This window comes from Hyperolius riggenbachi, chromosome 5, assembly GCF_040937935.1.
Source record: "Hyperolius riggenbachi isolate aHypRig1 chromosome 5, aHypRig1.pri, whole genome shotgun sequence".
NCBI classification, from domain to species: Eukaryota; Metazoa; Chordata; class Amphibia; order Anura; family Hyperoliidae; genus Hyperolius; species Hyperolius riggenbachi.
This window is the reverse complement of record NC_090650.1, coordinates 252,120,375-252,146,290: the sequence shown is the minus strand read 5'-3', so window position 1 is coordinate 252,146,290 and position 25,916 is coordinate 252,120,375. Positions and strand designations below refer to the sequence as shown.

General features: G+C 43.3%; 1 protein-coding gene across 2 annotated transcripts in view; it reads right to left on the bottom strand.

Annotated features, from left to right (window-relative positions):
• Nucleotides 1-3,836: 3,836 nt before the first annotated feature.
• The window catches only part of LOC137518661 (leukocyte elastase inhibitor-like), a 40,426-nt gene continuing 18,346 nt past the window's right edge, over nucleotides 3,837-25,916 (bottom strand). For both annotated transcript variants that reach the window (XM_068236798.1, XM_068236797.1), the window contains exons 3-7: nucleotides 19,203-19,340; nucleotides 15,507-15,624; nucleotides 12,495-12,637; nucleotides 9,050-9,208; nucleotides 3,837-4,441 (exon numbers count right to left, since the gene is read on the bottom strand). In XM_068236798.1, coding sequence (XP_068092899.1) covers nucleotides 4,040-4,441; nucleotides 9,050-9,208; nucleotides 12,495-12,637; nucleotides 15,507-15,624; nucleotides 19,203-19,340 — 960 coding nt within the window. In that variant the 3' untranslated portion in view covers nucleotides 3,837-4,039. The remainder of the gene's footprint in view (nucleotides 4,442-9,049; nucleotides 9,209-12,494; nucleotides 12,638-15,506; nucleotides 15,625-19,202; nucleotides 19,341-25,916) is intronic.

Sequence of the window (25,916 nt, the reverse complement as noted above, 5' to 3'; positions counted from 1 at the left end):
CGAGAGTGGGGAGGGGAATGCACCTCATTTTTAAATGACAGAATATGGGAAAGGCAGAGTGGGGTGGAGGAGATGACGGAAGGTACAACTAAATGGGTTGCTTTGAAACAGTTATGGGATAATATTTCTAGTTAGCAGTATTATGTGGTTGTGGGGAGGATGTGGGCAAAGAATGAAGTGTGTGTGAGAGGGTTGTGGATGGGGGTCGGAAAAGAAGAGGTAGGTGTATGGGCGTGGGGGTTATGGCGCATAACAGGGTGGTATTTATGAGGGGTTAGTTCAGGTGCATGAGTGTCTGGTGGAAAGTATTTTTTATGTGGTTAGTAATTATATAGCTTATGGTTGTTGTGGTTTTGGTGTAATTAGTTAGTTTTTGCTGCGGAACATTAAAATTAAAATAAGCAAACTATGATGTAAATATTTTTCCAACATTAAGAGGGTGCTGATGAAGCTTGTTTCTTTTGTTGGGCTAAAGTGTTGCTGCTGACTGTTTACGATAAAAAAAAACAAAAAAAAAACGAATTACAGAAAATACTGATTTGTAGTTTTTTGACTGTAGTCTAGTAGTTTTAGGCTGGGTTTCCACTGCTGCGAATCCGGGCCGATTCCCCGCGCACGAATTTGGATGGATTTCAGCAGCCTATAAGAGCCATCCGAATTCGTGGCCGAGGAAAAATCTGAGGCCCTGCAGAATAATTTCATGCGTAGCTGTCCGAATCCCATAGCCTTGCATAGCACGGCTAGAGGGATTCGGCTGCGAGAGGCAGCAGCTGTGCCGGCATCGCGTCTCGCAAGATGCATGTCACCGCACAAATGGAAACCTAGCCTAAAGGACACCAGAGCTGACATAAATAATCTGAACAGTGGTGAACAGGCATGTGTAGCAGTCAGTCCTTTTCCCCTCAGCCATCGCTCCAGCCTTTCTCCTTCAGCTGCGGCCGATACCTTCAAAATGTTTCCATGAAGTCCTTCTGGGTACGCCATGGTAGGACACTACTTTGCAAGCAAACGCTGCCAGAGAGCAATCTACGTAGGCACACAACGTCACCATGACGTAATCTTTACAACTAGTATAAGTACTGCATCTAAGGATGTGATAAGGTTCCACAACAGTTGTCATTAGTACCCACACCCACCCTTTGTATTTGCACCTACCCATACCTCAATAAATGGTTTTTAAAGGAGCTGTGGCTTCACTGTCTCTCTCTTCATATACAGTACAAATCAGTATTTGTTGTAGATGAATTCAAAATAGTTAAGATTTTTCAACCCTTTTGTATTGTAACTGCTAAATTTAACTATTGCAATATTTTGAGTTGTATTGTTGAGACATTGTTAAATAAAAATGCATATATATGCAATTGTTATTACTTTTAAAATGAGAATGAGGATGAGGGGATGCAGGATGAGACTACGGAGGATGAGGAGGGTGAGGGGATGCAGGATGAGGGTATTGAGGATGAGGAGGGTAGAGAGGATAAGAAGGATGAGACATTGCAAAATGAAGGGATGCAGGATGAGGGTAGGGAGGATGAGGAGGGTGATGGGAGGCATTATGAGGGGGAGAAGGTTAAGAGAGTGAGGGTAGGAGGGTGAGGGTAGCGAGGATGAGGAGGGTGAGGGGATGCAGGATGAGGGGAAAGAGGGTGAGAGTGTGAGGGGAGGGAGGGTGAGAGAATTCAGGATGAGTAGGATGAGGTGTTGAGGAGAAGGAGGGTGAGAGAATGATGGTAGGGAGGATGAGTAGGGTAGAGAGGATAAGAAGTTTGAGGGGAAGGAAGGTAAGGGGATGCAGGATGAGGGTAGGAAGGATAAGGAGGGTGACGGGATGCAGGATGATGGGGAATGAGGATAAGAGGGTGAGGGGAAGGAGGGTGAGGGCAGGGAGGATGAGGAGGGTAGAGAGGATAGGATGGGTGAGGGGATGCAGGATGAGGGTAGGGAGGATGAGGAGAACTTGGGTTAGGTACCTTAGGGTGAACAAAAGTCTTTCACATGGAGAAAAAGTTTGCCAAAAAGTGGTATCCTATTCCTCGCATGTCACGTAGGCGTAGGGCAGGCGCACCTCCACCCATGTACAGAAGACGCCAACCTATTGGGGGTCTGTGATCCTTCAGAGGTTGCTAGCGGGACCCAGGAGAAGACCGGAGCTGCGCGAGGGAAACAAATCACTTCTAGGGGCTGGAAGAAGCCCCAGTTAAGTAAAGCTACATTTATCCCCTGCCCCCTGGAAATCCTTTAACCACTTGAGGACCGCAATGTTAAACCTACCAAAAGACCAGGCCTTTTTATTGTTAATTGGCCACTGCAGCTTTAAGGCCAAGCTGCAGGGTCGCACAACACAGCACACAAGTGATCCCTCCCCCCCTTTTCTCCCCACCAACAGAGCTCTCTGTTGGTGGGGTCTTATGCCCCCCCCCCCCCCGTGTTTATTTTTTTTTTAAAATAAATATTTATGTTGGTGTTTTTTTTGTTTTTTTTTACTATACATCGTTTTTTTTTCTAAACCCCTCCCTCCCCCCAGCCAGCCAATCCTGCGATCGGCTCTCATAGGCTTCTGCCTATGAGAGCCGATCGCCCTCTTGTCCCCCAGGGGGACAGCCGTGTCACTGTACTAACTGTAAAGACGGCGGTTTCGCCATCTCACTGTCTCCTGACTCTGACTCGGAGCTCCCCGAGCAGGAGATACACGCGCAGCCTGCGTGTGATCTCCTGCGAAATACAGCCCCAGGACTTGACGCCAATTGGCGTTAGGCGGTCCTGGGGCTGCCGCCGCGACCACTCCCATTGGCGTGGGGCGGTCATTAAGTAGTTAAAGAGACTCCGTAACAAAAATTACATCCTGTTTTTTATCATCCTACAAGTTCCAAAAGCTATTCTAATGTGTTCTGGCTTACTGCAGCACTTTGTACTATCACAGTCTCTGTAATAAATCAACTTATCTCTCTCTTGTCAGACTTGTCAGCCTGTGTCTGGAAGGCTGCCAAGTTCTTCAGTGTTGTGGTTCTGCTATGAAATCCCCCTTCCAGGCCCCTCTATGCACACTGCCTGTGTGTTATTTAGATTAGAGCAGCTTCTCTCTTCTCTCTTATCTTTTACAAGCTGGATAAATCGTCCTCTGAGCTGGTTGGGCTTTCACATAGTGAGGAATTACAGACAAGGGCAAAGCTGTTTGCAGGAAGAAAAGAGCAGCCTGAACTTCAGTGCATGAGAGATGCAGGGGGAAAGAAACACACAAATGATCTCTTGAGATTCAAAAGGAAGGCTGTATAGAGCCTGCTTGTGTATGGATGTATTTTCTATGTGTTGACATACTGTACATCAACCTACTTCCTGTTTTGGTGGCCATTTTGTTTGTTTATAAACAAACTTTTTAAAACTGTTTTTAACCACTTTTAATGCGGCGGGGAGCGGCGAAATTGTGACAGAGGGTAATAGGAGATGTCCCCTAACGCACTGGTATGTTTACTTTTGTGTGATTTTAACAATACAGATTCTCTTTAAGCAGACCAAAGACCACAAATAGACAAAGATGTTGGCCTTCACCACCGTTATTATTGCCGGCAATTTATACTGGATGGTTTAGACTGCTGGTTAGTTGAGTTTCAGATAACCAGGACTCTATTGTATAAGACAAGTAAAAGTGTTCTATGATTCCTATTCCATATTCACTGCAGTAAGTGGCATAACTAGAGGAATAATTTTATTTACATATTACATCTTGGATTTCTCTTTTGATGAGGTAATACGTAGAACACTGAGAATATGCTAAGTGCAGTCATTCAAAAAGTGTTTTAATGAACCATGAACAAAGAACGTACTTAGACATATGCAGATTGCAGAATTACAAGGCAAGTTTATTTACATCCTAACCCAAAGATCATGTATTACATGCAGTAAACATAGCTTTCCAGTCATCTTAGATACTAAAATGTGGAAACAATGCAAAATACAAGAAATGTTAGGCATTTTAAAAGAAATAATAAAACATCTGATAATGTATGTGCATCACAGAATACAGTTGCATAGGCATGCTGTGCTAAGGCTTGTCCACCTTTCCACAAAGTAATATACAATTAGATTTGTTGTGCTTGATGGCAAAGAAAAAGGGATGATGTGCTTTGAACTCCTCACTAGCAGCAATGCGAAGAGACATCACAGATGCAGAAGAACTGGCAGCTTCAGTACCCTTTTCATTGACCTCAATGGTGGTCTTGTGATACATATCTGACATATATAAATGGCCCTGCTTAGACATTCCAGAAAAGTTTGCTTTGACCTCGCTGAACATTTCAGTAATCCCCATTGATCTTAGCATTTTCTTTAGGGAGAAACTTTGCTCAGCTTTGAACTTTGGCATTTCGACATGTACCATGCTCAGTTTCACATCTGCAAAGTTTATCCATGCATTTAGTTTTTCAAGTGACATCTCTCGAGTTACCTGTAATAGAAAAGAAGAAGGTGCATGAAATTAGTATCAAAGCAATCTTATAGACCTAGATAAAAAGGGGTGAAATCGAATTGTTAACTTTTTTTCTGGTTCCTTTTTAAAGCATACCTGACCCAATGCATCGCTACTTAAAGTGGACCCAAAACAAACATTTTTTTAATTCAAAATATTTAGTTGCACCACTCTGACACATACAAAGATAAATAAACACATATTCAAGCCTATGAGCATTTCAGTGCATACTTTTCACCCTTCTCTTTTCATAACTAGGGTTATACAGGTGGCAGCCATTAGCAATTCCTCCTTTGCCGGACACCACCTACTCCACCAGTCTGCCGGATTCTGTCCCGGCAATATGAAAGGAAGGGAGGGGTTCCTCCAATAAATTTAAAATATTTTATATTTGTCCTCATGCAGCTGAAAAAAACTGCTATTTATTATTATAATTTAGAAAATAGATTTTATTTCTGAAATCTTATATTTTTAATTTGGGTCCACTTTAAGGTAAGCACAGAAGTATGTTCATTCTGGATCCAGATATATCTGTGTGTTGTACGTTCCACTCTTTGCTAACCCTGGTCCCTGTAATCACTTTGAACATTTTTGACTTTTGGCTTGAGTCAGATTTTCAGACAGGAAGAGGCCCCCACCCCCTATCAAAAAGCAGTTGTGGTGGCCATATTGGATCAATTCTCTGCTTGCTGCTGACCAGGGGGGCACCTCTAGCCATTTTGTCACTCCAGGCGAGAAACCCCCCCCCCCCGCCTCGAACCGCCCCCCATGAAAATAACCGCAATGCGGCAATGTTTCACCAGAAAATAATTGTAATGCTGCAGGGTTTCACCAGAAATTACACTTATTGCGGCAGGGTTTCACCAGAAAATACATGTGAGAAAGAAAATGCATGTAAGGAAGAAGGCACACAGGGGGACAGAAAGAGGCAGAGGGGGACAGAAAGAGCCACAGGGAGACAGAAGAAGGCACAAAGGGGCACAGAAGGAGGAACAGGGGGACAGAGGAAGGCGCAGGAGACAGAAGTGACACATGGGAACTGAAGAGGCACATGGAGACAGAAGGAGGCACACAGGGAAACAGAAGAAGGCATAGGAGGACAGAGGGAGACAGAGTGGGACTGAAGGAGGAACAGGGGCAGAGGTAGCACAAGGGGGCAAATAAAGGCAAAGGGAAGAGGCAGAGTGGGACTGAAGGAGGAACAGGGGCAGAGGTAGCACAAGGGGGCAAATAAAGGCAAAGGGAAGAGGCAGAGGGGGACAGAAAGAGACACAAAGGGGCACAGAAAGAGGCAGTAGTGGCACAGGGGGACTAAAGGAGGCACATGGAGACAGAAGGAGGCACAAACGGAGACAGAAGGACAAACAAGGGGTCAGACATGGCATAAGGCACTGAAGTAGGCACAAGGAGACAGAAAAAGTCAGAAAAGGGACAGAAGGAGACACAAAGGGAGAAAGAAGGATGCACAAGGCACAGAGGTGGCAGCTGCCTGCAACTTACGCTAAGTAGATGCAGCAGAAGCAAGTAATAGAACACTCACAGGGTGGGGCTTAGTCCGGGTGGGGCTTAATCCAGTAATATGGCGCTCCCCAGGACCAATGGCACTCCAGGCAATGGCCTGTACTGCCTATGCCTAGAGGCTCCCCTGCTGCTGACTGTTACTGAGGGCAGGGTCAGACTTTCTGCAGATAGGTAGGAAAAGTATTAGCTAGGCCTGTGTTCTTGTTCCTTCCTTGCTGTGAAAGCACTCCAAACAGCTCTTTTGAGGGCTAGTACATCGGTCTCCTGTGTTTTTTTGTGTGTGTGACACTCCACGGAGCTGTGTGCACACTACTGCTGTTGCCTCATTAAGCTGCAGGCACAGAAGCACTCCAATGCATTATTATTTCACTGTATTCTGATAGTACTATTATATCTCTCTGTGTGAGACACTCCACAGGCCACTGACACCCAGAGCTGTACATAATGTGATTTCTGCCTTCTGAGACTTTTGGCATGGATCCCCCTCTGGCATGCCCCTATCCAGGTGTTACAGAAACAGTCTTTGTAAGTTTTACATTTTAAAGTTTTAAAATTCGCCTGCCCATTGAAGTCTATAGCGGTTCGCCAGATTCGCCTGTTCGCGAACGTTTTGCTTGAGTTCACCGACGCTGTTCGCGAACAGAAAATTCTATGTTCACCACATCTCTACCAGTGCTAACAAGCAAGTGACTTCACCACTTGTCAGCTGCCCATGTGCCCTAAATGTAGCAAGGGTCAGCACCCAGGGTCAGATTTGTGGGCAGGCCACATAGGCCTTTGCCTTGGGTGCTGGGAAACTTGGGTGATTTTGTGTCTTGCACTAGAGGTCTGTGGTATGCGGACAGCCAGTTGAAATAGAGGGACAGCACTGCAGAGGGAGACCTGCTGTGTGCGATGAATGGACGGGTCATGCCCAGCGCGTATTGGTATGTGCAAAGCTAAGTATACAGGAATCTGCCTTTCCAGCAGTATCTGCACTCTCAGTCCCTCGGAAGCCAACACAGTTATGGAAGGGAAGGGGTAAGACATTTGGCTACCTACACTAAGGAGAGACATCTGGCTACCAATACCAATGGGGGACATCTGGCTACCTATACTAAGGAAGAGAATATGGCTACCTATACTAAGGGGGGGGGGGATCTGGTCTGGCTACCTATACTTTAGGAGGCAAGCGGGCTCCATATATGGGGGGGGGGCATCAGGCTACCCATACTTGGAAGTGGGATGCTATTGGTCAGGGGCTGCCTAGTGATAGTCTGCCTTGGGTGGTAAAAAGTCTGCACCAGTCAAAGTAATTATGAGCTCTTTATTTCAGTTCCATCCATAAAAACATTAAAAGCTCCTCCAGCGAAAGACTGCTGTTTTGAGGGAAGGTGACCCTCTTTGCCAAGCTGCTTAAGTCTCATAAGGTGCATACACACAAACAATTTCTGTTACCCACAGGGGTCGAAACTTGATCCCTAGGGTGACAGTTTGGGGATGAGTTCTATAGAGAAGCATTGGTTGCCGAGTTCTATGGACACGTTCTATTGCTATGGAGTGAGGTACAGTGATAACGCACAGCACAGGACAGAGCAACATGAAGTGGGAGGGTTAAGGAGAAAAACACTAGTGTCGGCCTGTGCTTGGACGAGATCTAACAGGCCAGATCTCTTGCTGATGCATCGGGGGGAGGGGGGGGGGATTGGATTGTGGTGCATGGTAAACACACTAGATTCTTATGATTTGTTTAGGACCCATTGGCAGCACTTCCCTGATACAGGCTGCACCTGAATTGGCTACCTGCATAAATGTGCAGATCTCAAATACAAGCTAAATTACAAAATCTGCATTCAAAACAGTGTTAGCTTTAACAAACAGTATGTGCACAGAATGTTTTTACTGGACTCTTCCACGGTGATGCCGTACCCTTACGGAAGAGACCAAACCATTAGTCTACCAATTAAAAACACGATTTTTACCTAGTGCTGCTAGTCATTTATCTTTTTTTTCTTTGTACCTAGCCACTAGTCTACCAATTAAAAACACTGATGGCAGCTTCTTGGGTTAAAACATTGTCAGTTTGAGCCAGGGTGCAGCAACAACTCATGGGATGCCCTCCATCAACATAGAATGATCCAAATCCCCCCTCCCCTATTGGGGGGGGGGGGGGATTCAGACACCTACACACCTAAACAATTTGGTCCGTGACTTACTATGTTTTAGATTTTGGCCCCTTTATCTGATTGTGTTTGATTACACTACTCTATGGGGTTGTGGTGCAACCTACATTTTAACCAGGCAGTGTTGTTTGCATGCTGTCATAAACAATACATTACATATGGGCATCTGAGCTACTTAAAGGGAAGGTCCAAGCAAAAAAAAAAAATGAGTTTCACTTACCTGGGGCTTCTACCAGCCCCATGCAGCCATCCTGTGCCCTCGTAGTCACTCACTGCTGCTCCAGTCCCCCGCTGGCAGCTTTCTGACCTCGGAGGTCAGGGTCGAATTGCGTACATTTTTACACATTCCCGCTAGTGCAGGAACATTAACACATACATTTTTACGCGTTAGTGGTGCAACGCGTAAATTTTTGTTCCTGCACTAGCTGGAATGCGTAAAAATGTATGCAATGTGGCCCTGACCTCCGAGGTCAGAAAGCTGCCAGCGGGGGACTGGAGCAGCAGTGAGTGACTACGAGGGCACAGGATGGCTACATGGGGCTGGTAGAAGCCCCAGGTAAGTGAAACTCATTTTTTTTTTTTGCTTGGACCTTCCCTTTAAGCAATAAATTACATATGGGCATCTAAGCTTTTAACCAACACATACACAAACACACACACACTTACACCTCTGCATTTTCTGAGATTGTTTCCTGGGAAGTCTATAATGTGGGCGCTTTTCCTCTCCCCTTATAAATGGTATCTTGCATTTGAGTCTACATCATCAGGAGAGACATAAAGCTCTTAGGGGACATAGGGGACATAAAGCAGTCATGCTTGCATGTGACCACCAAATCTGTGCTCTTCAAAAGATCAAGACATTATTTTGTATCATTGGCATATGGTAGTTCTGCATTTTACTTACCTGTTTGAAAATTAGATTACTGTCTGGAAGGATTATAACCATACTAAAGTCCTGTACTGGCCCATATGGAAGTTCCAGAACTTTTACTCCAGGGTCTTCTATATATGTCACTTTAAATGAATTAACTACAAACATCATATCCACCGTTACTTTTTCATTCTGAAATACAACAAAAAATCATTTTTAGTACATACACATGTCTATTAAATGAAGACATCACATATTCTAATATGCATGCTAACAGAATGTGCAAGTTCATGCTGGGGTGCACTAGAGTGCTTCCTACAGTGCTTTCTTGATCACAAGTGAACTGCAACAGTGGAACTCTATGGCTGGTGCATGCAGCATTTTTGGATGCAGGGCCAAATTGAGATCTCTTCAGGAAAGGTGTTTAAAATAGTGGTACTTCACAATTTGAAAATTATGAGGGGTTTACGAAATTGCAAAGCCGCTCTGTACCGGGCCCTAGGCTAAGTCCGACTCTTTGATTGCCCCCAGCCCTCATCCTCCACAGCTTTGCCACATAATTTAAATATTACATGGGCACATTTGGGCTTGTCACTAGGGGCATCGTTGTCAGATCTAGCCTGGCATGGTGTCACGGTATATGGATCAAAGTGTCCAACGCAGTCCAACCCTTTAATCCCCTACGGTTTCACGCTGCACCACATTATCAGGATGCAAGGAGGTAGAAAACCTTCCGGCGCTTCTCTCTTTAGCCCACAGCGATCCTCCACCCCCTCCACCCCCACCCGCCACACCTGCACAGCAGAAAAAAAAAGTAGTGGGGAGTGGAAAGTTTTAAAGTAAACCTGTAACAAATAAAATAGCCCCTGGGGGGTACTTTCCTCAGGAGTAGGAAGCCTCTGGGTCCTAATGAGGCTACCCCCATCCTTCTACAGCCTAGATCCAGCAGTGGCAGCCCTCGAAAATCATTGGTGGTGCGAGCTCCAGGATTATAACAATCCTGTGAGAGTTTGCGCAGGCACAGCGCTGTGCAGTAGAGATGATCAGATTGTGCTCGGCTATTTCCACCTGAGCCGGTACGAAAGCCACAAGTGCGCCTGTGCAAGGCTCTAGCAGGATTGTTATGATCCTGGAGCCCACACCACTGTTTGGGGGCTGCCAGCACTGGATCAGGGCTGCAGGAGAGGATTTGGGAAGCCTCATTAGGATTCAGAGGTTTCACAGTCCTGAGGTAAGTACCTCACAGGGGCTCTTTTTTTCATTACAGGTGTTTTTTTTAAACTTACCAATTACCGTATATACTCGCATATAAGCCGACCCGCATATAAGCCGACCCCCCAACTTTTCCATGAAAAACCAGGGAAAAATGATTGACCCCCATATAAGCCGGGGGTAGGAAATGCTGGCCGCGGGATCCCCCCAGTGTGTCCCAGTATAGCTAGTATAGTGCCCAGTAAGGGTAGGTAGTGCCCCAGTATAGCTAGTATAGTGCCCAGTTTAGCCAGTATAGTGCCCAGTATAGGTAGGTAGTGCCCCAGTATAGCTAGTATAGTGCCCAGTATAGCTAGTATAGTGCCCCAGTATAGCTAGTATAGTGCCCAGTTTAGCTAGTAAAGTGCCCAGTTTAGCTAGTATAGTTCCCAGTATAGCTAGTATAGTGCCCCAGTATAGGTAGGTAGTGCCCCAGTATAGGTAGGTAGTGCCCCAGTATAGGTAGGTAGTGCCCAGTTTAGCCAGTATAGTGCCCAGTATAGGTAGGTAGTGCCCCAGTATAGCCAGTATAGTGCCCCAGTATAGCTAGTATAGTGCCCAGTTTAGCTAGTAAAGTGCCCAGTTTAGCTAGTATAATTCCCAGTATAGCTAGTATAGTGCCCCAGTATAGGTAGGTAGTGCCCCAGTATAGGTAGGTAGTGCCCCAGTATAGGTAGGTAGTGCCCAGTTTAGCCAGTATAGTGCCCAGTATAGGTAGGTAGTGCCCCAGTATAGCCAGTATAGTGCCCCAGTATAGCTAGTATAGTGCCCAGTTTAGCTAGTAAAGTGCCCAGTTTAGCTAGTATAATTCCCAGTATAGCTACTATAGTGCCCCAGTATAGGTAGGTAGTGCCCCAGTATAGCTAGTAAAGTGCCCAGTTTAGCTAGTATAGTGCCCAGTTTAGCTAGTATAGTGCCCAGTTTAGGTAGGTAGTGCCCCAGTATAGATAGTATAGTACCCAGTGTAGGTAGGTAGTGGCCAGTATAGTGCCCTGCTCGCCCCTCTCCCGCCGCCGCTGCTGCTGCTATTACCTGCAGCGGCTTCCTCTTCCCCGGCGCTTCCTCTTCCCCGCTCTGCGCTCTCATGCCCGTATGAAGAGATCTGCTGCTGTGACGATGCAGGGGGCAGGAAAGAGCGCGGCTCCCTATAGCGGCGATCTGTATCGCCGTTACCAGGGGAACCGCTCTTTCCTGCCCCCCGAACCGCTCTTTCCTGCCCCCTGCTGTGATCTCTTCATACGGGCATGAGAGCGCAGAGCGGGGAAGAGGAAGCGCCGGGGAAGAGGAAGCCGCTGCAGGTAATAGCAGCGGCGGCGGGAGGGGGTAGCGGGGGCCGCGGACCACAGACCACCAGGGAAGACTCGCATACAAGCCGACCCCCCAACTTTTGACCCCCTTTTTGGGGGTCAAAAATTCGGCTTGTATGCGAGTATATACGGTAATATCTTTAGCATTTTGGTTGTATATGTGCATTCACAATAACAGCTTTTTAAGAAATACTAAATTCTCATTCACATCATGTGATATCATGTACTTAAGATACCTCTGCAACAGGTGCACCTACTGACACGTCATTTTTAGTATAGTCATACATCTAATATAGTGGCCCAAATGCAATTAACTTTTTCTCCTGAGTTTTCTCCTAGTTCATATTTTGTCAATAAAATGCATTTTAGACCACCAGCAAGTAAGAAAATACTTACTTCTTTAGTTGCACAGTGCTGAAAAGTAATTTTAAAAGGAAGAGAGGAGAAAAAGTGCATATGGGCAATTACGCCAGAAAAAAAAGCAAAAACACTGTGAAAAACACACACGTACTGTATAATGAAAGTATTTTAAATATAATATACTGTATATCTATATAATGACTATCTGAGTTAGGGCCCTTTCACACGGGCAGCTGACAAGCGGAGAAGTCTCCGCCTGTCAGCTGCTTTCCTGCACCAGGGCTATTTCTGGGCCACAATAACTAATTCTGACGCGGGGATGGGGCAAATCAGCTTAGAGTTTAATACTGAAGAGAAAATAAGGTAAAAAATAAGCTTCAGTTTCTCTTTAAATTGCACTGATGGGCTGCAGACAGGAGGCGGAACTCCTTGGCAAACATGAAGTTCAACCGTCTGTCTGAAAGGGGCCTTAGAGCGTATCAATAATGTCCAGTGTGTGAATGCATATATCATTTTTTGTAGAGAAAACAAGACACTCAAAAAAATTAAACTGTACTTACCGACAACAGAGTGAAAGGAGCCTTGTGAGTTTTATAGTTACTGAATGGCTTTGTCCAGTTTGCAGCAAAATATAATGCATTTGTAACAACCAGTGCAGTGTTTGGTGTAATTGATTGTTCTGGCAGAAGCTGCTGAATTTTCCCTAAAAAAAATAAAAAGGCATTTGTTTAAAGTCCTAGATCACCCTGCTAGATTTTGAACTGCTAGTACGGAACGGGGGATTAAACCATTACTCTTATAGTTTTCATATTTGATGCAGCAGTACCAAGTATTTCCCTTTAGAAAAGTCAGTCACATGACCCAGAAATCCAGCAGAGTGGGAGCTCCCCAGCTTCTTCCTATCCAGTTCCTCTTTGTAGCCAGTATACTGTGTTCAATTAAAGTGCACTTTCAGCTAAACTAATAAATATAACTCTATCTCTATATCTTATTTAAATTTGTGTTTCAATTATAAAATATCAGTAAACTTGTCTTATTTGCAAATTAGTAACAGCAGTCACATAATGTGTGGATGTCCAAGAACCAGACCAGCATGTGAGGGAAAGAGGGAAAGTTTGCCTTCCTACAACAGAAGGTATTTGCAATAATCCAGGTTAAAGTAAGCATATGACGTCTCCCACGATGCATCACTGCTGGATATACAAATCATCCTTTGTTGTCCCTGTAAGCGACATATTCAGCAGCGATGCATCATGGGAAACATGATATGCTCACTCCAACCTGAATTATTAAAAAATACCTTCTGTTTTAAGAAGGCAAACTTCTGTTTTGCTTAACATTTGCTTAACATTTTAGTAAGAGAGCTTGTTGGTCCTTTGTAGTCCCTTACACTCTCCTAGGAGTTCTGGCTCACCATGAGCTTCCTGAGTTGTCTGTAACTCCTTTTGATAATGTACTTATGGATCTGGAAGGGTGTTAATGTGTCCTAGGCTGTTGATAAAGCTTCAGTATGTCTAAGACAAAACTAAGGGACTCACATGAATTTATTATAAACAGGCTTACATCATAAAAATGTACTGGAAGTGGTGGATAAGATAGTCATACAATGGTCGATCATGACCCAATAAGCCAAGCCATTTGACTCCTACCCATTTGGAATTCAATTGAATAGTGATCACTTCCTACACAGCAAACTCAGTTTCAGCAGAAATCTATCAAGCATCAATAGATGCAGTTCAACTCTATAGCGCTACAGGTTTTAGATCCCCCTTCCTGTGGGACGAGTATATCTACATCCCTGAAAACTGCACTTGAGCTCCGAGGGACGTAAATTCTAGTCCCTCCCTCTTTACGAATAGCGCACGTGCCATTTTGGCATCATGCTGTAGTGCACAGACTGGTAAAGGTGTCTAATGTATAATGATCACTGTTACAACAAGCAACTTAGCTTTTTAGATTGTATGCAATGGGCGGTGGGTTACTGTTATTTTTGCAAATAAAGACTTGTAATTATTAATATAACAATGTATAGATCATTTAGGTGTGGTATAAGTAGCAATGAATGGAAGCTGCGCTGAAAGGTGAAAATTGTTCTGGTTTTTAAGGGGAAAAAAAATGGGGTGAAGTGGTTAATACAAACCTATGGCAACACCAAATAATATAAAACCCATATGCAAAGTATACACCAAATTCAGGAAATTAATTTCATGAAAACAAATCTCTGGGTTCCCGGGGGGTTAACTTTACAGTCAACAATTAAAATACGCAATCTGGCATTTTATTTTACCTGTTTCTCTGTGTTTTACTTTATAATTTTTTCAGGGACATTCATGTAAGAATGATAGCATTTAACAGCTAACTCAATGGGATGGGAATCAAGCAGGTTTTAAAAGCTTGATGTTTTTATAGCATAAACCCTTGCAGAAAAGTCTCTGTGTTAATGATACCAAATAATAGTTGATGGCAAAAGACCAACCGACATGCAGAATGGACCCATGTTTTCCTACGGGAAGGCACAGACATATTCACAAGAGTCTGTATCCACCATGTCTGGGTTTGTCTGCTGAGTTTCCACAATACACAAGCTCACTTTGCACAATTTGAACATTTCAAACATTTTTTTTTCATTGAGTGCTTAATGTGGTGTTCCACTCTAAGAGCAATGCTCTGGAACATCACTAATGCCTAAAGCAATGTTGCACCATCACTAATGATTGGAGCAATGCTCCAGCATCATTGATGCCTGGACAAATGGGGCAACATCACCATCACTAACGACTAGAACAATGTTGCATCACCACTAATGCCTGGAGCAAAAATGCACCATCACTAATCCCCGGAGTAATGTTGCAGCATCACTAATGCCTAGAACAATGTTGCAGCATCACTTATGCCTGGAGTAATGTTACACCATCACAAATTACTAGAATAATGTTGCAGCATCACTAACGCCTGGACAAATGTTGCACCATCACTAATGACTAGAACTATGTTGCAGTGTCACTAATGAAGAGCAATGCTGCAGCATCCCTAATGAATGGAGCAATATTGCAGCATCAATAATGCCTGGAGCAATGTTGCAGCATCACTAATGCTTAGATCAATGTTGCTTTGTCAATAGCGCAAATGGTTATGGTTGTTTGCAACGGATCATGGAAGCACTCTGAACCATAATGATGCCTTTTAGTTTCATGTCACAAAAATGCCAGGACTGGTCTGCAACTGATATCTTGTTAGCGAAAGAGTTGTCCATGTAACATGGACCTCTGATCATTAAAATAACTCTGACAATTTGCTTAATTCTTACATTTAGAAAATCCTAATAGAAAATTGCAGGACTATTTAACTGAAGCTTTAATGTTAAGGCTAATGTTAGGGGTAATTTTTGGAAAGGTTTACATTTGGATCCATACCTACAGGGCTAGTTGCATTAGGTTGTAATGGGGAGTTCACCCACCCCCCAAGATTGCTATGTGGACCACCAAAACTATGATGTATATTTTGCAGACTACTTTTTAATTATTGCCATGTTTTTGTGTATACAATAATCATTTGAATGAAATGCAGCTTACCTTTTGTCTCTTGACTAATCCAGTTGTTAATGTATAACCTTGATTTTTCTGTATCCTTATTAAAATCAAGTTTTTCCAAATCTGCACTATACAGCTTCTTGGCATCCTCTAAAAAATCCTGTAAAATAAAAGATGTGTATGGCAATACCGGTAGACTTTCTTCTTCAGTTTATCTCTCGTTTACTTTAAAATTGATAAATTTTACCTTAAAGGGTCCATCACATTTGTTATCTAATAACTGGTGATAAATGAAGCCACCTGAAGCAGAACACCAGACAAAAATATGGCCACTGCATCCTATCCATTTGTTTACTGCTACTAATGACCTCATCTCTCCGTACTCCTTAAAAAATTGCTTGAGCCTCTTGACCTTCATTTGCCAACCTCTGTTACAATTTTGACCACATTCTACTTGCAATCCAGTTGGTGACTTCTGCTAGTGATCTATTATGCAACATCTTATGTTGCTGATCCCTACCTGAACGCATCTCTACTGCTCCTAGTTAGATCTTGCTTCTCGCAAAAACCCTTTTTGGGCATAACGTATCCTGGTATCTAACAGCAGTGCAGTGTCCTCACTGTCAGAAGCTCTGTAGAAGACCTGACAAACACTTAGACTGTGCACATATTCTTACAGCACCAATGAAACATGTTAGTTCGTACCAGTCCCCTCTGGGAAAGTCACCTAAACTAGGTCAAACCTTCCCTCTGACAGTTTAGAAGCTTTGACCATTGTTCAGTGAATACAGATTATCAATTGTAATTGGTGAGGAAATGTGTATATATAAAGATACTGTACGGTCATATAAAAGTATATGGTAAGGCAAAATTAGAAAAGTTTATTTTGTTCTGAATTAAAGACTAGCATTTAGAATGATTGTTACACAGGTTTTTTTTTATTCTTACAAATTTATAAATACTGTAACAATGTTTAGATAACGTCAAGATAAAGAAGGCACCTGGCATAGATGGCATCCACCCCTAGGTATTAAAGGAGTTGAGTTCAGTTATTACTAGGTCCATTTATGTTATTTTCTGTTTTTCCCTTATTCACAAAAGTAAATAAAAATCGGTAACAGGGCTAATACAGCTTAACCTCTTGAGGACTGCAGGGCTAAACCCCCCTAGTGACCAGGCAATTTTTAGTTTAAAAGGCCACTGCAGCTTTAAGGCCAAGCTGCAGGGCCGCACAACATAGCACACGAGTGATTTCCCGCCCCCCTTTTCTCCCCACCAACAGAGCTCTTTGTTGGTGGGGTCTGATCGCTCCCCCCATGTTTATTTATTTTTTAATAAATATTTGTGTTTAAATCCCTTCCCTCCCTCGCTCCCTCCCTCCCCACAGCCGGCCAATTACGGCGATCGGCTGTCATAGGCTTCTGCCTATGAGAGCCGATCGCTCTCTTGTCCCCCAGGGGGACAGCCGTGTCACACGGCTGTCCCCAGTGCAGCGCTGCTGCTGATCGCAGCGCTGCACAGAGTAAATAGACGGCGATCACGCCGTCTAACAGTCTCCCGAGCGGCAATAGCCACTCGGAGACTGAAGGCGGGGCTCCGCCCCCCAAGCAGGAGATGCGCGCGCAGCCTGCGCGCGATCTCCTGCAAAACAGAGCCCCAGGACTTTACGCCAATTGGCGTTAGGCGGTCCTGGGGCTGCCGCCGCGGCCACGCCTACTGGCGTGACGAGGTCGGCAAGAGGTTAATAATGCATCAGCTGCGTTTAAACTGAAGGGATGCTATACAAGATTATAAAGCACAGAATAATCTAATTTCAGTTCATCAGTATGTTTATTAAAGAAAGGCCTTAGCTCACCAACATGCTCAGAGTGTGAAGTGTTAAATGAAAATGTACATCTTCGGAAAACAATAGATGTACAATACTTTTACTTTGCAATAGCTTTTGGCACTGTTCCTAAAATAGCCTTGTGCAGAAGCTGTGGATACAGGCACTAGAAAACAGTGGGGTGTAGTCATTAAGCTGCGGTAAGCAGAATAGTGTGCCTAAAGTCTTCCCTTTCTAAATAGATACTTTAGTGTCAAAAAGCTTTTGTGTTGCCCTCTAATGTATTTATACATGTTAATTAGTTCACCCGTGAGTTATATTTTTTCAAGCTAAATAAGCTTAGTTTGTATAACCCTTCTTGGTTATTTAGACCTTCCTTCCCTATGATTAATTTAACAGCCCATCTTTCTTCTGTTTTAGAACATTAATGTCCTTCTTGTAGTGTGGTGCCCAAAACTGTATTTCATTCTCCAGAGGGACCATCAAGTGATTTATACAGAGGGAGTACACTCAAATCACTCAGAATGCTATTTCCGGTTTCATACACCCAATAGTTTTACTTGCTTTAGCTGCTGATGCCTGCCATTTCATTTGGTTGCTTAAAGGAATACTATCGATTCACATATTTTTTTCAATTGACACAGGAATTGTTTGGGAAGTGGTTCTAAGTACTGGTGTATACATTTTAGTAGCAACTTCATTGTTTACTGTTAGCAAAATACTTTCAATCTTTACTGACGCCAAAACTGACGGCTGACTGAGCCATGAGGAAAGGGGAAATTCCCCTCACACTTGATCAGTGTAGCTCTGTGTGTGACAGAGAGCTCCTAACAGCTGCAGCTCCTGTGTCCTGTGTTTCGGACTGACTGTCTGAAGAGGAAAGAGGAAATGTAACTAATTGTCACAGCTTTTCATACTGTTTTTGCTTTCAGAGTTTGATATGTTTGATATTTGCTTTCTGTAGTCTGATATGCAACTCTGGCTGTGCATTGAAGCAGACACCCCTTCTGCAATTGATTTGTCCCAATATAACTAAATCCTACCCTCAATAAATTACAGTTTTTGCCTCTGATATTTAACATGAATAGTAGGAAAATGTTTACACAGCTACTTAGACATTATTTGCACACTGTCATTTTAAAACACTTGGGTATCGATAGTATTCCTTTAACTTGTTATTGAGCAGTATTCCCATGTCCTTCTCCAAGTATGATGTCCTCAACTACATGTCATTTATTTGACAGTATATGGTGCTTTGTCATTGGCATGTCCAAGGCCCAGGACCTTACATTTATTAAGGTAAAATGTAATGCTATATGCATGTAACAATTTATTTTTTCTTAAAGGAGTCATCAAGCAAGATTAACTACCTCCCACTCTACTTGGGGCTTCCTCCAGCCCCTTGCAGCTGACATGTCCCAAGCCGCAGCTCCCCTCTCAGCTGCCGGCCCGGGGGCCCCCCCACGGTGTCTCGCCAGGCTTCCTCTAGTGCACGCTCACCGCTGTCAATGAAGTCCACGTTGTCCAGACTGTACTGCGCAGAACCACTGCGCCGTACACTGCGGACAACTTGGACTTGATTGACAGCGGCGCTTCATGCAGGCACAGTAAGGACGACCTCGAGGTCACCCTCCGCAGCATGCGGGGACCCCGGGTCTGTGGCTGAGAGTGGAGCTGCGGTGTGAGACTTGTCAACGGCAAGGGGCTGGAGGAAGCCCCAGGTAAAAAGATTGGGGAGTAGTTAATCTTGCTTGATTACTCCTTTAAGTGAACTAACTGACAGCTGTACTTTTGTAGATATAAGAGTATTGACACATTATTTATCTGCACAAAAATATTCTGATTATCCAACAACAGCATTATAAAAACAATTGTGTAGTGTCGCCTAGATTTTAATTAGTGGAAAGTCTTACCGGAATATATTCAAAACTTTTTTGTCCAAATAATCGGTTGGCAATAGTGAATACATAACTATCAGTATTTTTCTCTAATTCATTCAGAAGATTCTGGCAGCCACTATGGAGAGTTTTAACTTCATCAAAGTGTAGTGTCTTTCAATAAGAAAGAAAAGAAAAGTATAATATACTGTAATAATTATTATTATCATTACACATTTATATAGTATTGACACACTCTAAAGCACATTCTATAGACATTTCAACTAATCACATCATTCAGTTTCATTAAAAGCTGCCATACACTAGAGTCAAGTTAAGGGGTGTTAGTTATCCTACCAATGTGTTTCTGGATTTTGGATTTAACTGGAGCACATGAAGAAGATCTATGCAAACATTGGTATCATGTAATAAAAGCGCTTATTAAAAGGGCGCCCCATAGACATTAATGTTACTTTTTTCATTGGGCAATAACTGTATAAAAAGGGCTCCACATTAATATACAACAATTATATCATGTATAAATCACTTGTTATCTTAACTTTTATTTCCATACCAAATTTATTGAGTACAATAACCCATTATTTAACAAATAATCGTTTCTAAACTGTATAACTGCGGATGGATACAGCCGGATCTAATTTCACCCAAGACCCAAGCAAGTGAGTGTGGAGCCACTGATCCAGGAAGAAGATCCAGACACAGCTTGCAGCGTGTCTGTGATGGTGTCTCCATAACATTACACAACACTGTGTTATACTGCAGGAGGAGCTCATTGACAAGCAAGGTGCCCATACTCTCAAGGAATCTTCTGGCCACAGTGACTGACCCCCATCAATACCCAGGAGTGGTGAGTGAGTGCCCCGCACTTTCTATCTACTTACAATGAGTGACGTGGACAGTCTAGTCTGTCTGTATCTTTGGTGGGTTTGCACCCTGCACCACCTGGGGATTTAAATAGAGAAGCGGATGCTTCAATAATAGAAGAAGACGACATAGATGTTGTTATTGAGGGGGTCTCATCTCTATTATCAGCAAGGGGGGCAATGGTGGATCTATTGCCCGCTGGTAATTCTGTAGCAACAGAGTACAAGTTTTGTAGTTTGAAGATCCTGTAAAGGACTTTGTATGATCTCTCAGAGCAAGAGGTCAAAGTGTATTGGACTGTACAGACCCTCTCCAGGTACAAAGAGCTTCAGTATGTTACCAGGGGGTTTCGTAAATATTCAGAGCCTGCACAGTATCAGGATGACCCGACCTTTATGAAGGAGTGGCATGAGGAGCACATCCGCCATTCCCAGAGAAAAATGGAAATAGTTCTATCTCGAACTGAACTAGAGTATAATCAAGTTGTGGAAAAATTGAAATTGTTGAAAAATGAGTTGAAGACAAGGGTAGGGGATGCTCGGTTTAAGAAGCTTATGGAAAAAATAGAAAAACGTTTGATCCCCATCCAGAATGAGATTCGTGACAGAAAACAGAGGAAATTTATTCGACATAAAGAGGACTACCTGGGAAACAAGATCTTTTGCTGGGATAAGGAGGTACCCAAAAAGAACTGGCCAAGACCCAGCAAACCAGGCAAACCAGATCAACCCTCTAAACCCCATAAACCTCCAACCAAACCTAGGCTAGGCCCTAAAGGGAGAGGGGGATGGAGCACTGAGTCAGGTTCAGAGGGGAGTGGGGCAGAAGAGGAGTCTCCACCTAACAATGGGAGCGGTGGTAGTGGGAGTCTAGGAGCCCAAGGTAAAGAGGGTCACCGCCCTTTAGGCGCAGGCAAAGGAGGGGTAGGGGGAGCCGTAGGAGGTGTATCCAAGAAAAGGAAACAGATACAGTGGAAGGGTCAGGAGTAGTGGGTGCACCCAAGTTGGGGAATACCATTGTGGATAAAGAAAAGGAACTGAGAGTGATTAATCTGTCTAACGTGGAGTTATCAGAGGACTGTCTAACACTGCTTTCTAAAGGTCTCAATTACTGTATTACCAGTGACTTTGATATATGTCGTTTTGAGGTGGATCTTTTGGAGGCTGTTAGAAAAATAAATGTGCACAAATTCTTTAAGAGCAGAAATGAGGCAAATGTGATCAATTCAGGGGTAGGTCCTTTGGGTTTCAGCACCAGTGCCGCCTTTGATGCCAAGGATAAAGAAATGTTGGGGATTCCTAAAGAACTCCTGGAAGAGGGTGGGAGCCAAGAAAGAGAGGGGGAGGAGGATGAGGGGATGACAGATAGGGTTCATAAGCCCTTCCGCAAGTCCACATTTAATCCACCGATTACCCCAGGGAGCCCGATAGATGTATTTCACAGGGGTATCCTTGATGAAATTAAGGCTTGTCTATACCCTAAAGATGTTATGAATATCACTGAAGGCGAGAGGAAGGCACTGGTATGGCTGAGATCCAGGACCGATATTGTGTGTAAACCCGCCGATAAGGGGGGAAACCTGGTGATCTTGTCCAGGGAAAAATACTTGGAAGAGGCATATCGCCAACTGGGGGACACTTTGACCTATGTGGAATTGAAATCAATCCCAGTTGAGAAAGATAAGGGGAAATTAAGAGCTCTTTTGAAAAGAGGGGTGGAACTGGGATTCCTAAGTCGGAAGGTGGGGGAGGAGCTGTTTGCGGAAAAACCCAGGTTCCCCCTTTGGTATTATCTATCTAAGGTGCATAAAACGTTGGAGAACCCACCCGGGAGACCTATTGTCTCCGGGGTGGGCTCTTTAACTGAAGCTCTCTCAAGATATTTAGATTATAGGTTAAGACCTTGCCTCAGAATGGTGAAATCATTGGTGCAGGATACAGTGGACATTTTGAATGACCTGGAAAATTTTGAGTGGAAGGACGGCTATCATTTTGCCACAATTGATGTGGTCAGCTTGTATAGCCGCATTCCACATACGGCGGGACTTATAGCGTTGCGTAGCGTTTTGGATAAATACGGTAAAAGCGATGAATTCTCTGACTATCTATGTGAATGTATGAGCTTCATTTTAGAACAGAACTCCTTTATGTTTAATGGGAAGTGGTACAAGCAGGTATCAGGGACCGCCATGGGGACCCCGGTAGCACCCACGTATTCTAATCTTTTCTTGTCTGTGTGGGAGGATGAAACTATCTGGTCCCCCGTTAACCCCTTTCGTGCTAAATTGAAGTTATGGCGTCAATATGTGGATGACGTCCTTGTAGTCTGGGATGGGGACAGCATGGAGTTTGCTCAATTCATGGAGTGGATTAATTCCAACCAGATAAATATGAGCTTTACATCACATTTTGGGGACAGGGAAGTGGAGTACCTGGACCTCAGGGTGGTGATTGAGAATCAGGCGATTACTACTAAAGGGTTCAGGAAAGAAACTGCCACTAATAGTTTGCTCCATTTTGCTAGTTACCATCCCAGACATGTCAAGGACGCCATCCCGTATGGCCAATTTCTCCGCCTTCGGAGAAATAATAAAAATGACACTGACTTTGAGAGACAAGCGGAGGAATTGTATGACCGCCTCAGAAATAGAGGTTATGAGGTAGAATCAGTGGGCAAAGCCCTTGCTAGAGCTTATGAGGTCCCTAGAAAACAACTTCTCACCAGAAAGAATCGATCATTTTTAAAGACAAATCGGTGTAACTTTGTTTTTGATTACTCACCCCTATCTGAAAAAATTAGACAGGCTATTAGGAATCAGTGGCGTATTCTAAAGTTGGATAGTACTTTGAAGGATCTAACTACCATGCCCCCTAGGGTCAGCTTTAGGAGGGGGAAAACGAGTTAGAGAGGAAAGTTCGGTTAACTGGTTGTCAAAGAAAAAATGGGAAGGCAATTATGGATGTGGACACTGTAGTGCGTGTCGCTCTGTTAGAAAGGGTAAGGTAGTCCAGATTGGACCAGTCACCTGGAGAATTAGAGAATTCATCAGTTGTCGGACAAAATATGTTGTGTACTGTGTTTGGTGCCCCTGCGGTCGTTATTACATCGGGAAAACAGCCCAGCCTCTAAAGGAACGTTTCCTCCAGCATAAAAGATCTATCAAAAACGGGGTAGGTGCTACCCGTCTGATAGAGCATGTAAATGAGAGCCATGGTGGCAATGCGAAATGTCTCTCCTTTACAGGCTTGGAAATTGTACAAGGCGACGGCACTGGAGGTTTGAGAGATGATCGACTCTCTAAAAGGGAGGCCTGGATGATTTCACATACTGAGGCTCTGGGGAATCTGGGTTTTAATGAGAGGGATGAGGTTAATGCATTTTTTAAGTAAAAGCTCTAGGTAGGATTTCAAGTTATACTACACGGTCACCTTAACCTGTAATATGTTCATGGTTGTCTCATGGTGAGAGAGAGGTGGGTGGTGGGAGGAGATACCTGGATATAGGTGGGGTAGGAAGTGAAGGTGTCAGGCCCCACGTGTCCTGAAGAGGCGTGGTTACACGTGAAACAGCTGTAGACATAGGGGCTTTCGTTTGTACCTGTGCTTTGTGGCTTCAATAAATGAAGATTCTATGAGGAGTGCCGGAGTCTGTCAGTTCTTTCAGCTATATACTAAACTGTATAATTGTTTTTAAAACTGTTCCCTATGCTTTCTCAGAAAAAAAAGTTTACGTTTCAACTTTTTGTACTACAACAAGTAGCTTCTGCTATTTTATCATTTTTCAACAAACTTACTTAAGCTTATATACATAAAAAAGTTAACTTTTAAGTTTGACTCTTCAGTTATCATTTTTTTTATTCTGTGTTAAATAAAACCATAAATAATCATATGCAAATTTATTTTACACAAACAAAATGGGGGATTAAGGTTAGGTGTCCTCCAAGGGGGAGTTAAGGTTAGGCGCCACCAGGGGGGTTTTAGGTTTAGGCACCACCAGGGGGTCTTAAGGTTAAGCACCACCAGGAGAGGGTTCTGTGTGAGAGTAGGGAAAAGTTAGGTTATAGTAGAATATCGATAAGTATTACGAATATTTTACTATATGAAGGAAGTAGTACAATATCGGTAGATTAAACAGTATTTTATCACATTTACTGGTCATTACTGGTAAACATAAAAATAGAGGTTACAGTGGGGAACATTAGAATATCAGTATTATAAATGATATTTTACATCATATCCTAGCGCCCATACTACTAAACCATAACCACTGTGTTTGTTCGCTTAATACACAGCAAGTTTTGCAGAGCCAGTGGTGTGCCGTCTCTTTTTTTGATTTTGATGTTGCACGAGCTGTATGAGTAGTCCAGCTGAGGCTAGGCACCGGCCAGTGTACAGGTAATCATAGACCTGAGATACCGTTTTTTCCATATACCTGTTTTCACATACAGTGGGGAACAGTAGAATATCAGTATTATAAATGATATTTTACATCATATCCTAGCGCCCATACTACTAAACCATAACTTTATTATAATTTATATCTGGCTCCCTTTTTAATCGGAGCCCTTATTATATGCACACCAAACATTGGGGAAAACATAAGGTACACACTTTGTGCTGATAGTATTTTAGCTTAGGATCAAAACTGCAACTGGAGTTGCAAGGCCAAAGACCTAATGCTAGGTACACACTATGAGATTTTCTGGCAGATATACTGGCAGATCGATTATTTTCAACATGTCCGATCTGAATTACAATCCATTTCTGATTTCAATCAATTTCCAACCTTTTTCCATTCACTTCTATGGGAAATGGATCGGAAATCAGATCGGACATGTTGGAAATAATCAATCTGCGAGTAAATCTGCCAGAAAATCTCATAGTGTGTACCTAGCATAACTATTTAGTGTGTTAGAGTTGTCTATTAAATGACTGCAGTGACTGCAAACAGTAGTGTAGCTAGAGATTATGGGGCTCCATAGCAAATCTTTCATGGGGCCATCCTATGCAGGCAGTCTTGAGCAATGCCACCTGGTCCTACCCTGTGGATATAAGTTGATTCGGGAATTTACATACCCATCCAATCTACACTGCATATAGTCCATGGGCACTGAGACAAAGTGAGGGTGAGGAGGAACACAAGAAAGTTAATCATGAATACATCAAGTACTGCCTGGGCCCCCTCTGCTCCAGGGCCCCATAGCAGCAGCTATGGCTATTGCTACGCCCCTGACTGCTACATATCAGACATCATAATTCCGCATTGCACTGAACATCTTTCTGCAGTGCAGAGGTCCAATGGGACATTTTAAAACTACACCTTGTAGGAGTTTGGTTTAGTATGTAATTTTTATTTATGGTTACTGGCTATTTATGTAATTTATACATATACACTGTTTATACTATTTTGTACTGTGGTAGGGTGATATATGTATATATGTATGTCCTAGATTTCTATTCTCTCTACTGTTATTTTATCCTGGATTAGGTGTTCTCCCAGGAGTGCTCAAGTGAAAATAGAAGTGCTAGTTAGTACATTCCCAGCTACAGTGTTTGTTTAGTTAATCGCTCATTCAGATTGGTCCATTTTCATGCTGCACAAATATTCATACAAATTGGCACAATACTGCACAACTCTGAATTATTTACATTGCAATGACCATCCCTAGTGCCATGATTTTATGTTTTGTTGCTTTTTTTTTTTTTTTGCATATTGTAAATAGCCTGTATAGCACAAATAAACCACAGGTGTTGTTGAAACAAAGGGCCTGATTCACAAAGCGGTGATAACTCAGTTATCACGCCTAAAAGACTTTAGGCGTGATAACCTTTGCACCGCTGAGTTAGCATCGCTTTGTGCTCTTTA